This window comes from Oncorhynchus keta, chromosome 10 (assembly GCF_023373465.1).
Source record: "Oncorhynchus keta strain PuntledgeMale-10-30-2019 chromosome 10, Oket_V2, whole genome shotgun sequence".
Taxonomy (NCBI): domain Eukaryota; kingdom Metazoa; phylum Chordata; class Actinopteri; order Salmoniformes; family Salmonidae; genus Oncorhynchus; species Oncorhynchus keta.
The window spans coordinates 15,370,961-15,384,798 of record NC_068430.1 but is presented as its reverse complement, the minus strand read 5'-3'; the positions used below and the strand labels follow the sequence as shown (position 1 = coordinate 15,384,798).

The 13,838-nt window shown below is 45.6% G+C and overlaps 1 protein-coding gene across 2 annotated transcripts in view; it reads left to right on the top strand.

Annotated features, from left to right (window-relative positions):
• Positions 1-13,838, top strand: part of uba7 (ubiquitin-like modifier activating enzyme 7) — a 100,288-nt gene that overhangs the window by 82,512 nt on the left and 3,938 nt on the right. For both annotated transcript variants that reach the window (XR_008144192.1, XM_052526540.1), the window contains exon 22: positions 10,559-10,660. Coding sequence is in view for 1 of the 2 variants with exons in the window: in XM_052526540.1 (XP_052382500.1) it covers positions 10,559-10,660 (102 nt within the window). In the remaining variant the exon portion in view is untranslated. The remainder of the gene's footprint in view (positions 1-10,558; positions 10,661-13,838) is intronic.

Genomic DNA, 13,838 nt, shown 5'->3' with positions numbered 1-13,838 from the left:
GTTTCTGCTCTGACAGACCCCACACTATGGGGTGTGTTTCTTATGGCCACTTGACACTCATTCTAATTCTATGAATGCTAATTCACAGAATTAGAATCAGTGTAAAGTGGACGTATTTATTGGATCGTAGTCGAGGTCTGTTTGCTTCATAATATTTGACCTAATTTGCTTGAGGGTTTAAGTGTACTCCGCCTCGTCGGTGATTGGTCAACAGTACTACTCCTAGTAGAAATGGGAACATTAAGTGTTTGTTGTCATTGAACGAGAGCCGATTATCCGGAGGCTGCATTCATTGTAGCTGGGGATTTTAACAAGGCTAATCTGAAAACAAGACTCCCTAAATTTTATCAGCATATCGATTGCGCAACCAGGGGTGGAAAAACCTTGGATCATTGTTACTCTAACTTCCGCGATGCATATAAGGCCCTGCCCCGCCCCCCTTTCGGAAAAGCTGACCACGACTCCATTTTGTTGATCCCTGCCTACAGACAGAAACTAAAACAAGAGGCTCCCACGCTGAGGTCTGTCCAACGCTGGTCCGAGCAAGCTGACTCCACACTCCAAGACTGCTTCCATCACGTGGACTGGGATATGTTTCGTATTGCGTCAGATAACAATATTGAACAAATACGCTGATTCGGTGTGCGAGTTCATTAGAACGTGCGTTAAGATGTCGTTCCCATAGCAACGATTAAATCATTCCCTAACCAGAAACCGTGGATTGATGGCAGCATTCGCGTGAAACTGAAAGCGCAAACCACTGCTTTTAATCAGGGCAAGGTGTCTGGTAACATGACCGAATACAAACAGTGCAGCTATTCCCTCCGCAAGGCTATCAAACAAGCTAAGCGTCAGTACAGAGACAAAGTAGAATCTCAATTCAACGGCTCAGACACAAGAGGCATGTGGCAGGGTCTACAGTCAATCATGGACCACAAGAAGAAATTCAGCCCAGTCACGGACCAGGATGTCTTGCTCCCAGGCAGACTAAATAACTTTTTTGCCCGCTTTGAGGACAATACAGTGCCACTGACACGGCCTGCAACGGAAACATGCGGTCTCTCCTTCACTGCAGCCGAGGTGAGTAAGACATTTAAACGTGTTAACCCTCGCAAGGCTGCAGGCCCAGACGGCATCCCCAGCCGCGCCCTCAGAGCATGCGCAGACCAGCTGGCCGGTGTGTTTACGGACATATTCAATCAATCCCTATACCAGTCTGCTGTCCCCACATGCTTCAAGAGGGCCACCATTGTTCCTGTTTCCCCAAGAAAGCTAAGGTAACTGAGCTAAACGACTACCGCCCCGTAGCACTCACTTCCGTCATCATGAAGTGCTTTGAGAGACTAGTCAAGGACCATATCACCTCCACCCTACCTGACACCCTAGACCCACTCCAATTTGCTAACCGCCCAAATAGGTCCACAGACGATGCAATCTCAACCACACTGCACACTGCCCTAACCCATCTGGACAAGAGGAATACCTATGTGAGAATGCTGTTCATCGACTACAGCTCGGCATTCAACACGATAGTACCCTCCAAGCTCGTCATCAAGCTCGAGACCCTGGATCTCGACCCCGCCCTGTGCAACTGGGTACTGGACTTCCTGACGGGCCGCCCCCAGGTGGTGAGGGTAGGCAACAACATCTCCTCCCCGCTGATCCTCAACACTGGGGCCCCACAAGGGTGTGTTCTGAGCCCTCTCCTGTACTCCCTGTTCACCCACGACTGCGTGGCCACGCACGCCTCCAACTCAATCATCAAGTTTGCGGACGACACAACAGTGGTAGACTTGATTACCAACAACGACGAGACGGCCTACAGGGAGGAGGTGAGGGCCCTCGGAGTGTGGTGTCAGGAAAATAACCTCACACTCAACGTCAACAAAACTAAGGAGATGATTGTGGACTTCAGGAAACAGCAGAGGGAACACCCCCCTATCCACATCGATGGAACAGTAGTGGAGAGGGTAGCAAGTTTTAAGTTCCTCGGCATACACATCACAGACAAACTGAATTGGTCCACTCACACAGACAGCATCGTGAAGAAGGCGCAGCAGCGCCTCTTCAACCTCAGGAGGCTGAAGAAATTCGGCTTGTCACCAAAAGCACTCACAAACTTCTACAGATGCACAATCGAGAGCATCCTGGCGGGCTGTATCACCGTCTGGTACGGCAACTGCTCCGCTCTCAACCGTAAGGCTCTCCAGAGGGTAGTGAAGTCTGCACAACGCATCACCGGGGGCAAACTACCTGCCCTCCAGGACACCTACACCACCCGATGTTACAGGAAGGCCATAAAGATCATCAAGGACATCAACCACCCGAGCCACTGCCTGTTCACCCCGCTATCATCCAGAAGGCGAGGTCAGTACAGGTGCATCAAAGCTGGGACCGAGAGACTGAAAAACAGCTTCTATCTCAAGGCCATCAGACTGTTAAACAGCCACCACTAACATTGAGTGGCTGCTGCCAACACACTGACACTGACTCAACTCCAGCCACTTTAATAATGGGAATTGATGGGAAATGATGTAAATATATCACTAGCCACTTTAAACAATGCTACCTTATATAATGTTACTTACCCTACATTATTCATCTCATATGCATACGTATATACTGTACTCTATATCATCGACTGCATCCTTATGTAATAGATGTATCACTAGCCACTTTAACTATGCATTTACATTTACATTTAAGTCATTTAGCAGACGCTCTTATCCAGAGCGACTTACACTTTGTTTACATACTCATCTCATATGTATATACTGTACTCAATACCATCTACTGTATCTTGCCTATGCCGCTCTGTACCATCACTCATTCATATATCTTTATGTACATATTCTTTATCCCCTTACACTGTGTATAAGACAGCAGTTTTGGAATTGTTAGTTAGATTACTTGTTGGTTATTACTGCATTGTCGGAACTAGAAGCACAAGCATTTCGCTACACTCGCATTAACATTTGCTAACCATGTGTATGTGACAAATAACATTTGATTTGATTTGATTACTTTTCATGCACATTTTGCCATTTTTTGTTCTCTTTTCTCATACTTTACGGGTATGAAAGTATAGATGTTCACTTCGCCTAGCCGATGTATGCCGGACGCCTTAAGAGAGTAGAGAGGGTGCAGAAGTTTTGGATGTTGAGGCTTTTAGGCTGCCATCTGCCTCCACGCAGTACTCCTGTTGGAATCATGATCAATATCATACCAGGCTGTAGATGCACAACACAACCACCAATTCAATCTAAAACAAACAAGTGCATCTCTGCATTATCACAATTGGCAAGCTACTACACCACTTTCAGAGGTAGCATGTAGTAAAAACGTGTGACACTGTGGTGACCCAGCTGGCAGTTATTGATATTTAGACACATGGGTTGCATCACAGTCAGGCATGCCCTGTGTGGTTTCAGTGTGACGTAGAGAGGACGTCAGTGGAGGGTTTGTAATATGCACTCAACGGGGACAAGAGGAAATTGATTGTTCACTTATTTAGTTGGTTTCACTGCTGTTGTCATTCGAAAGAGCGAGCTGCCCAGAGAGAGGTATTTCCTGGAGTTACCTGTGTCACATTCTGGCCGGGTGTGAGGAGGATATTTGAAAATGTGAAAGCTGTCTCTCTCTAATTTGAGGCTATGAAAGGAAAGAGGAAGACTACAGAAAGAGATGAGGGTGAAAACAGGATGGATTACTGTCATAACGGTATGATTTAAAAGAACACTGATTGTACCCCATCAGTCTCCTCTAAAGCACACGTTGAATCCATTCATGCAGGGCATACAATAAAATTTTTTTTCATGGTTTGGTTTCTAATTTGAATTTTAGCCAGGCTCTGTTGCTGTGTCTACAGTGTGAAATTGCCATTTCTTAAGATGCAGCACCCTGCAGGAAGGAGGACTTATCAAGATTATCTCCCTGAAACAGTTCCTGCCTGGGAAAATGGGCCATTGTGTGAAAGGGCAGATTGCTGCCTTACATCATGATTACAGCCCCAGTACCACAGCTAGCAGCTAGCAAATGTGGCATTTTCAAAATGACCAACACACGCGATTGTCCTCTTAGACAGGGACTTAGTCAGGTCCATTCTGGTTGCTTTATCTCTCCAGTGCTGTGGTTCAATGGCAGAACTCCCCCTAGCTTCCCTGTGAACCCCTGCTCCCTGAACTTCCTGTGTAGCTATGTGTTTAGTTAACATGTACAGTATATCTGCTGTCAGGGGTTGTTGCTATTTCTGGATCTCGTCTATCACTGAGCTCTGTTATCTGTCATACTAAGTGTGTGTTGCTGTTCATTAGACCATGTGTCCGGTCTGTTAATGAAAGGTTGTTCTATTTCCCCCTGTTTTATGTCTGGCTTTGCCTGGATGCAGAGTGAGGTGTGTGTGTGTGTGTGTGTGTGTGTGTGTGTGTGTGTGTGTGTGTGTGTGTGTGTGTGTGTGTGTGTGTGTGTGTGTGTGTGTGTGTGTGTGTGTGTGTGTGTGTGTGTGTGTGTGTGTGTGGTAAAGGGTTGAGGACTATATACAGTACCAGTCAAAAAATGTAGACACACCTACTCATTCAAGGGTTTTTCTTTATTTTTACTATTTTCTACATTGTAGAATAATAGTGACTACATCAAAACTATGAAATAACTTGTGGAATCATGTAGTAACCAAAAAGTGTTAAATCATGTAGCAACCAAAAAGTGTTAAATCATGTAGTAACCAAAAAGTGTTAAATCATGTAGCAACCAAAAAGTGTTAAATCATGTAGCAACCAAAAAGTGTTAAATCATGTAGCAACCAAAAAGTGTTAAATCATGTTGCAAACAAAAAGTGTTAAATCATGTAGCAAACAAAAAGTGTTAAACAAATCAAAATATATTTGAGATTCTTCAAAGTAGCCACCCTTTGCCTTGATGACAGCTTTTCACACTCTTGGCATTCTCTCAACCAGCTTCACCTGGAATGCTTTTCCAACAGTCTTGAAGGAGTTCCCACATGCTTTCCTTCACTCTGCGGTCCAACTCATCCCAAACCATCCCAATTGGGTTGAGGTCGGGTGATTGTGGAGGCCAGGTCATCTGATGCAGCACTCCATCACTCTCCTCCTTGGTCAAATAGCCCTTACGCAGCCTGGAGGTGTGTTGGGTCATTGTCCTGTTGAAAAACAAATGATAGTCCCACTAAGCGCAAACCAGATGGGATGGCGTATCGCTGAAGAATGCTGTGGTAGCCATGCTGGTTAAGTGTGCCTTGAATTCACACAAATGCAGAGATCATCCGTTCACCTACTCTGCATCTCACAAAGACAACTCAGTTTCTGTCCGTTTTTGTCCTGAAAGCCACCACAGCCTGGTTTCCTTTTCTTCAGGAAGTAGCTATGGAGCCTCAGTGGATGTCTCACCCAGCTTCCTGCCAGAATGGAGAGGAGACACCTAACAGCACAGTGGCAGGGTGTTCAAATGGACATCCTGACAGAGAGGGGGAGCTGCCTCAATCTGAGAGGAACATCTCTATCTGGGAGAGGGACACACTTCTGATCATGGTTATCTATCTTACAATATCAGTTGGTGGCGTCCCTCTCACTCATAGATGGTTAGAGAGAGTACAGTAGTACTTTATGAAGGGAGAAATGCACTTGAAGGCCAACATTTTGAAAGCATAGATAATGTTGTAATGTTTCTTCCTCTGAAGTTTTGATGTGTATGTACTTATTTTCCCTCATAATTTGCAAATAAATTCATAAAAAATCCTACAATGTGATTTTCTGGATTTTTTTTCTCATTTTGTCTGTAATAGTTGAAGTGTATCTATGATTAAAATGACAGGCCTCTCATCTTTTTAAGTGGGAGAACTTGCACAGTTGGTGGCTGACTAAATACTTTTTTGCCCCACTGTATGTATGTGAGTAATCCTATGATTATAATAATAATAATATATTATACAGAACACAGAACACACTGATACTCAGGTGTTCTGTGTTTGAGTAGAGAGCCCCAGCAATAATGCAGGCTCTGATATGTGGATAGCAGATGAGAATGTTTGCTGTGCTCGATGAAGGGAGAGTCCTACATGAAAACATGCATGTGTCCATAACAGAGACTACTCCACATGGGCCATATGCTGTCTGTGAGTGTCTCTATCTGTCAGCCTGTCTCTGTCTGCCTGTCTCGTCTATCTCGCTCTCTCTCTCTGTCTGTCTGTCTGTCTCATACATCTCTACTCACCAGTCAGATCGGGTTCTAAACAGCTTTGCACTGGCTGTCTCAGAGTAGACCTCAGGACAAACTCCAGAGGGCCAGTGTTTGACATGAACAGCACACTCTTGTCCACCATCGGTCCTCTGTTTATTCTGTAGGTCCACCCTCATTGGTATATAGTGCTGACATAAGACCTTATATGGATTGCTGCTCTTTGGGTGGCAGCCAAGCAGTGTCCCATCTGAGCACAATACTCTGACAGTTTTGGGGTTTACCTAACCATTGATGTCTCAGCTAGCTTTAAGACCCTGTGGGCCTAGACGTTCACTATGATGTCTGATTGGCCAAGCGAGAGTTTTAACCCATTAGGATTCAAGAAAGTTATAATTTAATTACCAACAAAGCCTGTCATTATGCATCACCAGTAAGTGGAGGCCGTCAGGCTTTCTGTTGGTTTCCTTATTGAACATTCCCTCAGATGTGTGACATTATTGGAGCCATCAAAGCAGAGGCTGTTGTCCACCATTTTGGGTTCCTTTCTTTTAGTTTATAGTTCTGTGGGGATGATTGTGTATTCTATTATAGGAATTCAAACACAAAGAAACATTGGATGGGGTGGGGGGGGGGGGTCTAAGAGAGGAGTCTATAAGCCTTGTAATTGTTTCCAGCAGCAGCCGGTTTTGGTTCTCACTTCCAACGTTCTTGCATGTGTTTATACCCTCTGAGGCGGTGAGGGGATGACGTCACACGTGGCCACATACAGTCTGATTGGGCGGCCGATTGGCTGAAGGCTCCTTGTGGAGTTCCTGGAAAGGCCTGTGAGAGAGGGAGGGAGAGATAAAAATAGCCTAGTTTATATTCTGAACAATCTACACAAAGGCCTTAATTACAAACATTGCTCTGATCCATCTCTATTGAAAGCCTCAACAAGGCAGTTCTTCACAAAGACGACAAAGTCTCACATCTGTGTTTTTATAGAGTTCAAACAATCCCTCTTTCTTGGCAAAGACAACCTCTCTGTTCCAAAACGGGCAATGCCAAAATGCATAATGTAACTCTCCTAACTATGGCAAACATTGCCATCCACCCAAAACCACTGCTAGTACCAAACACTGTCACCCACTGTCTGATGTACAGCAGTGGAACATATCCTCTCTGCAGCAACATCATTTGACATCTTCATTTAATCTTCACTTAGTATGTGGTGATGGGTTAGATTCCATGATGCCTTCGTCTCCCATTGTTTGATCATTGCTGGTTATAGCTACACACCCAATAAGACCATATGAGTAGCAGGCTGTGAGTGTGTCTGCAGAACTCTATCCCCACCAGGCAGGCAGTGGGAGTAGACTGTAGACTGTAAGATACTCTCTGACCGTTCCTCTTGGCTGCTGAAGCACAGATAATTGGACACAGGTTCTCTTCTAGTTTTGTTATTGGTGTCTCAGGCCAAATTTTCATCTGTCACAAAACCCCCAGACAGATCCTGCGTTGGTTAGGCCCAAAAAGTGACATATTTTGACACATTCTCCTGGGAGTGAGGAACCCTGGCAGAGCCGTGGTCAGGTGACGTGACACTTTCCCTCGGTCGTGCAGATGGAGCCGGAGAGAGGATTATGATGTTGATGGTAAACAGATGGGTCATGTGAGGCCACTGGAGTGTAATGTCAGTCCGGTGGCCAGAGGAGCAGGAATGTTTATGTTAGCTGAGCTTTAACTGGATCATGAAGATGAAGCATTCTTGGTCTATGTTTAGACGACTGGGATTGATCCTATAGAGATAAACAGTGGCTTGGGTTAGAGGCCATTGCGGTATGATCCTCTCTGGGATCACCATTCCTTCTTGTCCACTTACGGCCCAGTTATACCAAAAGCTTTAAAGTAGAAAATAATCTTCAAGTTCTCGCTTTGTATGTGTATCTTCCAAACAGCATGCATAACATCACGTCATCTAGCATAGAGTCAAAGCTAGCTACCAAGACTCCCTTCTCCGATTGGTTATTATACACCTGTGTCGCTGCTCATTTGCATAACCTTGGGACTTTCTGAACTCTGGCTTCTGAGATCATAGTCGCTGGATGTGTCCTTGTGTATCCTCCCAACCATTGAAAATGGATGGTCTCTGGTGGTTTGATCGCTAGATGTAGTGTCTGGTGTAATCAGGGCATAAAACCAGAGGTCACCTAGCCAGCACACCTTAAGGATGAGGGTGGAGTCACACCAAGAGCTTAGCGTCATATAGCTCAGTAGGATACTGATGTTCTATGTTCTGGTAATTTCTCCTCAGACAGCCACTCCTTCTGTTGGTGTAAACGTAACATGAGAGTGCACAGCGCTCATTGGCGTTAGTGTTGCAGTCTGGATGCATTGACGACATGATCTGTGTTTGGTACACAACTCAATAATCACTTCCGTAGCCTAACATTTATAATGATACTTTGACTTACATTAAGTCTTCTGTTGTGTTTCAACACTTGTGTTTCCTCTTGAATATGTGATATCTAAAAGAAGGGTTTGGGGAGTGGAAGATGAGCTTGTGGACAGGATAAAGTACATCTGTATTTTCCACCCTGCCTGTATCCCCTGGTCTGACTAAACTATTCCAGTTCAACAACCAGACTTAGAAACAGTCTTTTTATGAACGGGCAGACATTCAGACCATTTGCTACGAGACTCAAAATTGAGCTCAGGTGCATCCTATTTCCATTGATAATCCTTGAGATGTTTCTACAACTTGATTGGCGTCCACCTGTGGTATATTCAATTGATTGGACATGATTTGGAAAAGCAAACACCTGTCTATATAGCGCAAAAACCAAGCCATGAGGTTGAAGGAATTGTCGGTAGAGCCCAGTTTGGAACCACCAAGACTTTTTCTAGAGCTGGCTGCCTGGCCAAACAGCAATCGGGGAGAAGAGCCTTGGTCAGGGAGGTGACCAAAAACCCAATGGTGATTCTGACAGAGAGAACCCTCCAGAAGGATAACCATCTCTGCAGCACTCCACCAACCAGGCCTTTATGGTGGCGGCAGCCACTCCTCAGTAAAAGGCACATGACAGCTCTCTTTGAGTTTGCCTAAAGAGTGCCCGAAAGAACTCTGACTATGAGAAACAAGATTCTCTGCTCTGATGAAGCCAAGATGTAACTCTTTTGCCTGAATGCCAAGCGTCACGTCTGGAGGAAACCTGTCACCATCCCTACGGTGAAGCATGGTGGTGGCAGCATCATGCTGTGGGAATGTTTTTCAGCTGCAGGGACTGGGAGAATAGTCAGGGTTGAGGGTAAGATGAACAGAGGGAAGTACAGCGAGATCGTTGATGAAAACCCTCCACCAACCTGGACGTTCCCCATCCAACTTGACAGAGCTTGAATGGATCTACAGAGAAGAATTGGAGTAACTCTCCAAATACAGGTGTGCCAGCTTGTAGCGTCATACCCAAGAAGACTTGAGGCTGTAAACGCTGCCAAAAGTGCTTCAACAAAGTACTGAGTAAAGGGTCTGAATACTTAAGTAAATGTAATATTTCCATTTATGTGGTATTGTGTGTAGATAATTTAATCCATTTTTAGAATAAGGCTGTAACAAAATGTGGAAAAAGTCAAGGGGTCTGAATACTTTCCGAATGCACTGTATATACATAAATATATGTTACACATTGATTCAGGAAAACACTGAAGAAAAATTGGCCCCTAAAATTCTTGACTAAAGCCCCTTACTGTTACTGCTATTTGATCTGTTGTCTGGCCAGGCTTCTGGAAAGTTCCTATGCTGTTATTTCATAGGTTCATATACAGAGGTGTGGACTTTAATTTATGCACTTCTGTTTATTCTCCCCATGTGAGGTATAATATTCAAGCACCCTGTGACTCCAGATGAGTCTGTGTTTGGGCTCTAGACAGACCTGACTGTGTCTAGGGAAGGGATCTCAAACCCTGTTCCTGGAGAGCAACTGTCCTGTAGGTTTGCGCTCTAACCCTAATCTAACGCACCTGATTCTAATAATTACAGTAACTGGATCAGGCTAGTTATAACTACAGGAGGGTACCTTGCTCTCCTGGAACAGGTTTGGAGACCCCTGGCCTATCTGCTCTCCTAGTGGAGACAGACATGGGCCCCGGGTTCCTCCAGTGTAGTGAGGAATGTTTGAATTAGATTTTTCATTACACATTGCCTTGTTTTGTTGAAAATGTTGAGTAACTAGTTGAATTCTGATCTCACTGCTGAGCTTAGTCTGACGTTAACCATTAACCAGTTGTTATTGTTTTGGGAAGATATTAGACCATGCTCCCTCTCTCCTGACCAATTTAGTGTGTGTGATGTGACAGGTGTTCTGATTGTGTGTTTTGTGTCTATCGGCAGGTTGCAGGAAAGGAGTACTCCCTGTGGGATGACTTCCTGGTTTATGGCAGATGTGACCGTGGACAGGAAATGACCTTGGGAGAGTTGCTGCTACACATCAAGGTATCTCAGCCTCCCTTTTATTACTCAGCCAAGACCATGTTTGGCACTGTATATCTCAATTATAGAAACGTGTTTTAGCTTGCATGCCTCGCACTGTTATACATATTACACAGAGCTACGCATTGTATGCATGCATTTTCAAACAAACATTTCCAGATGCTGTACACACTCAGAGCACAAATATATGCAATGGTCAGGCTTCTGCAACATGCAACAATTTCAAAGATTACAGTTACAGTTCATATAAGGAAATCAGTCAATTCAAATGAATTCATTAGGCCTTAATCTAGGGATGTCACATGACTGGGAATACAGATATTCATCTGTTGGTCACAGGTGCCTTAAAAAAAAGGGTAGGGGTGTGGACCAGAACCAGTCAGTATCTGGTGTGACCACCATTTTCCTCATGCAGCGTGACACATCTCATTCGCATGTAGTTGATCAGGTTGTTGATTGTGGAATCTTGTCCCACTCCTCTTCAATGGCTGTGTAAAGTTGCTGGATATTGGTGGGATCTAGAACATGCTGTCGTACATGTCGATCCAGAGGCTCCCAAACATGCTCAATGGGTGACATGTCTGGTGAGTATGCAGGCCATGGAATTGTGTACAGATACTTGAGAAATGGGGCCATGCATTATCATGCTGAAAAATGAGGTGATCGCGGCGGTTGAATGGCACAACAATGAGCCTCAGGATCTCGTCAGTTTCTCTGTGCATTCAAATTGCCACCAATAAAATGTGATTGTGTTCGTTGTCCATATCTTATGCCTGCCCATACCATAACCCCATCGCCACAATGGGGGCACTCTGTTCACAACATTGACATCAGCAAACTACTCCGCCCACACGACGCCACACGACGCTGTCTGTCATCTCCCTGGTACAGTTGAAACCAAGATTCATCCATGAAGAGCACAATTCTCCAGCGTGCTAGTGACAATCGAAGGAGAGCATTTACCCACTGAAATCGGTTATGAGGCTGAACTGCAGTCAGGTCAAGACTGCTGAGGACTACGAACACGCAGATGAGCTTCCCTGAGAAGGTTTCTGACTGTTTTTGGTTGTGCAAACCCACAGTTTCATCAGCTGTCAAGGCGCCTTGTCTCCATCCCACAGGTGAAGAAGCTGGATGTGGAGATCATGGGCTGGCATGGTTATGCGTAGTCTGTGGTTGTGAGGCCGGTTGGACGTACTGCCAAATTCTCTGAAACAACATTGGAGATTGATAGTAGAGAAATTAACATTCAATTCTCTGGCAACAGCTCGGGTGGACATTCATTCCTCCAGTCAGCATGCCAATTCTACGCTGACTCAAAACTGCACATTTGAGGGCCTTTTATTGTCCCCATTACCTGTGTAATGGTCATGCTGTTTAATCATCTTCTTGATATGCCACAACTGTCAGGTGGATGGATTATCTTGGCAAAGGAGAAATGCTTAACAAACATTTGAGAGAAATACTTTTTGTGTATATGGGATCTTTTATTTCAGCTCATGAAACATGGGACCAACACTTTACATATTGTGTTTATATTTTGGTTCAGTAAACATTGTTCATGTGTCTGTAGTACCATAAAGTCTGACATGCAGGGTTTGTCTGGCTGTCGATGGTAGTGCCCATCACTCAGTCTTTCTACAGATGTATTCAATACCTTTACAGGTGATTTGAGTCTAAAGGGTTGAGTGTGTTTATTCCTGCCTGCCTGTGTGGCTGTAGGCATTCTGATCCTGTCTGCCTGTGTGGCTGTAGGCATTATGTTCCTGTGTGGCTGTAAGCATTCGGATCCTGTCTGCCTGTGTGGCTGTAGGCATTCTGATCCTGTGTGGCTGTATCACTCAGTCTTTCTGATCCTGTGTGGCTGTACAGATGTATGTTCCTTTACAGGTGATTTGCCTGGGTGTGGCTGTAGGCATTCTGATTCTGTCTGCCTGTGTGGCTGTAGGCATTCTGATCCTGTCTGCCTGTGTGGCTGTAGGCATTATGTTCCTGTGTGGCTGTAAGCATTCGGATCCTGTCTGCCTGTGTGGCTGTAGGCATTCTGATCCTGTCTGCCTGTGTGGCTGTAGGCATTCTGATCCTGTGTGGCTGTAGGCATTCTGATCCTGTGTGGCTGTAGGCATTCTGATCCTGTGTGGCTGTAGGCATTCTGTCCTGTGTGGCTGTAGGCATTCTGTTCCTGCCTGCCTGTGTGGCTGTAGGCATTCTGATCCTGTCTGCCTGTGTGGCTGTAGGCATTCTGATCCTGTGTGGTGGCTGTAGGCATTCTGATCCTGTCTGCCTGTGTGGCTGTAAGCATTCTGATCCTGTCTGCCTGTGTGGCTGTAGGCATTCTGATCCTGTGTGGCTGTAGGCATTCTGATCCTGTCTGCCTGTGTGGCTGTAGGCATTCTGATCCTGCCTGCCTGTGTGGCTGTAGGCATTCTGATCCTGCCTGCCTGTGTGGCTGTAGGCATTCTGATCCTGCCTGCCTGTGTGGCTGTAGGCATTCTGATCCTGCCTGCCTGTGTGGCTGTAGGCATTCTGATCCTGCCTGCCTGTGTGGCTGTAGGCATTCTGATCCTGCCTGCCTGTGTGGCTGTAGGCATTCTGATCCTGTGTGGCTGTAGGCATTCTGATCCTGTGTGGCTGTAGGCATTCTGATCCTGTGTGGCTGTAGGCATTCTGATCCTGCTGTAGGCTGCCTGTGTGGCTGTAGGCATTCTGATCCTGTGTGGCTGTAGGCATTCTTCCTGTCTCCTGTGTGGCTGTAGGCATTCTGTGTGTGGCATCTGATCCTGTGTGTGTGGCTGTAGGCATTCTGAGGCATTCTGATCCTGTCTGTAGGCATTCTGATCCTGTGGCTGTAGGCATTCCTGAGGCATTCTGATCCTGTGTGGCCATTCTGCCTGTGTGGCTGTAGGCATTCTGATCCTGTGTGGCTGTAGGCATTCTGATCCTGTGTGGCTGTAGGCATTCTGATCCTGTGTGGCTGTAGGCATTCTGATCCTGTGTGGCTGTAGGCATTCTGATCCTGTGTGGCTGTAGGCATTCTGATCCTGTGTGGCTGTAGGCATTCTGATCCTGTGTGGCTGTAGGCATTCTGATCCTGTGTGGCTGTAGGCATTCTGATCCTGTGTGGCTGTAGGCATTCTGATCCTGTGTGGCTGTAGGCATTCTGATCCTGTGTGGCTGTAGG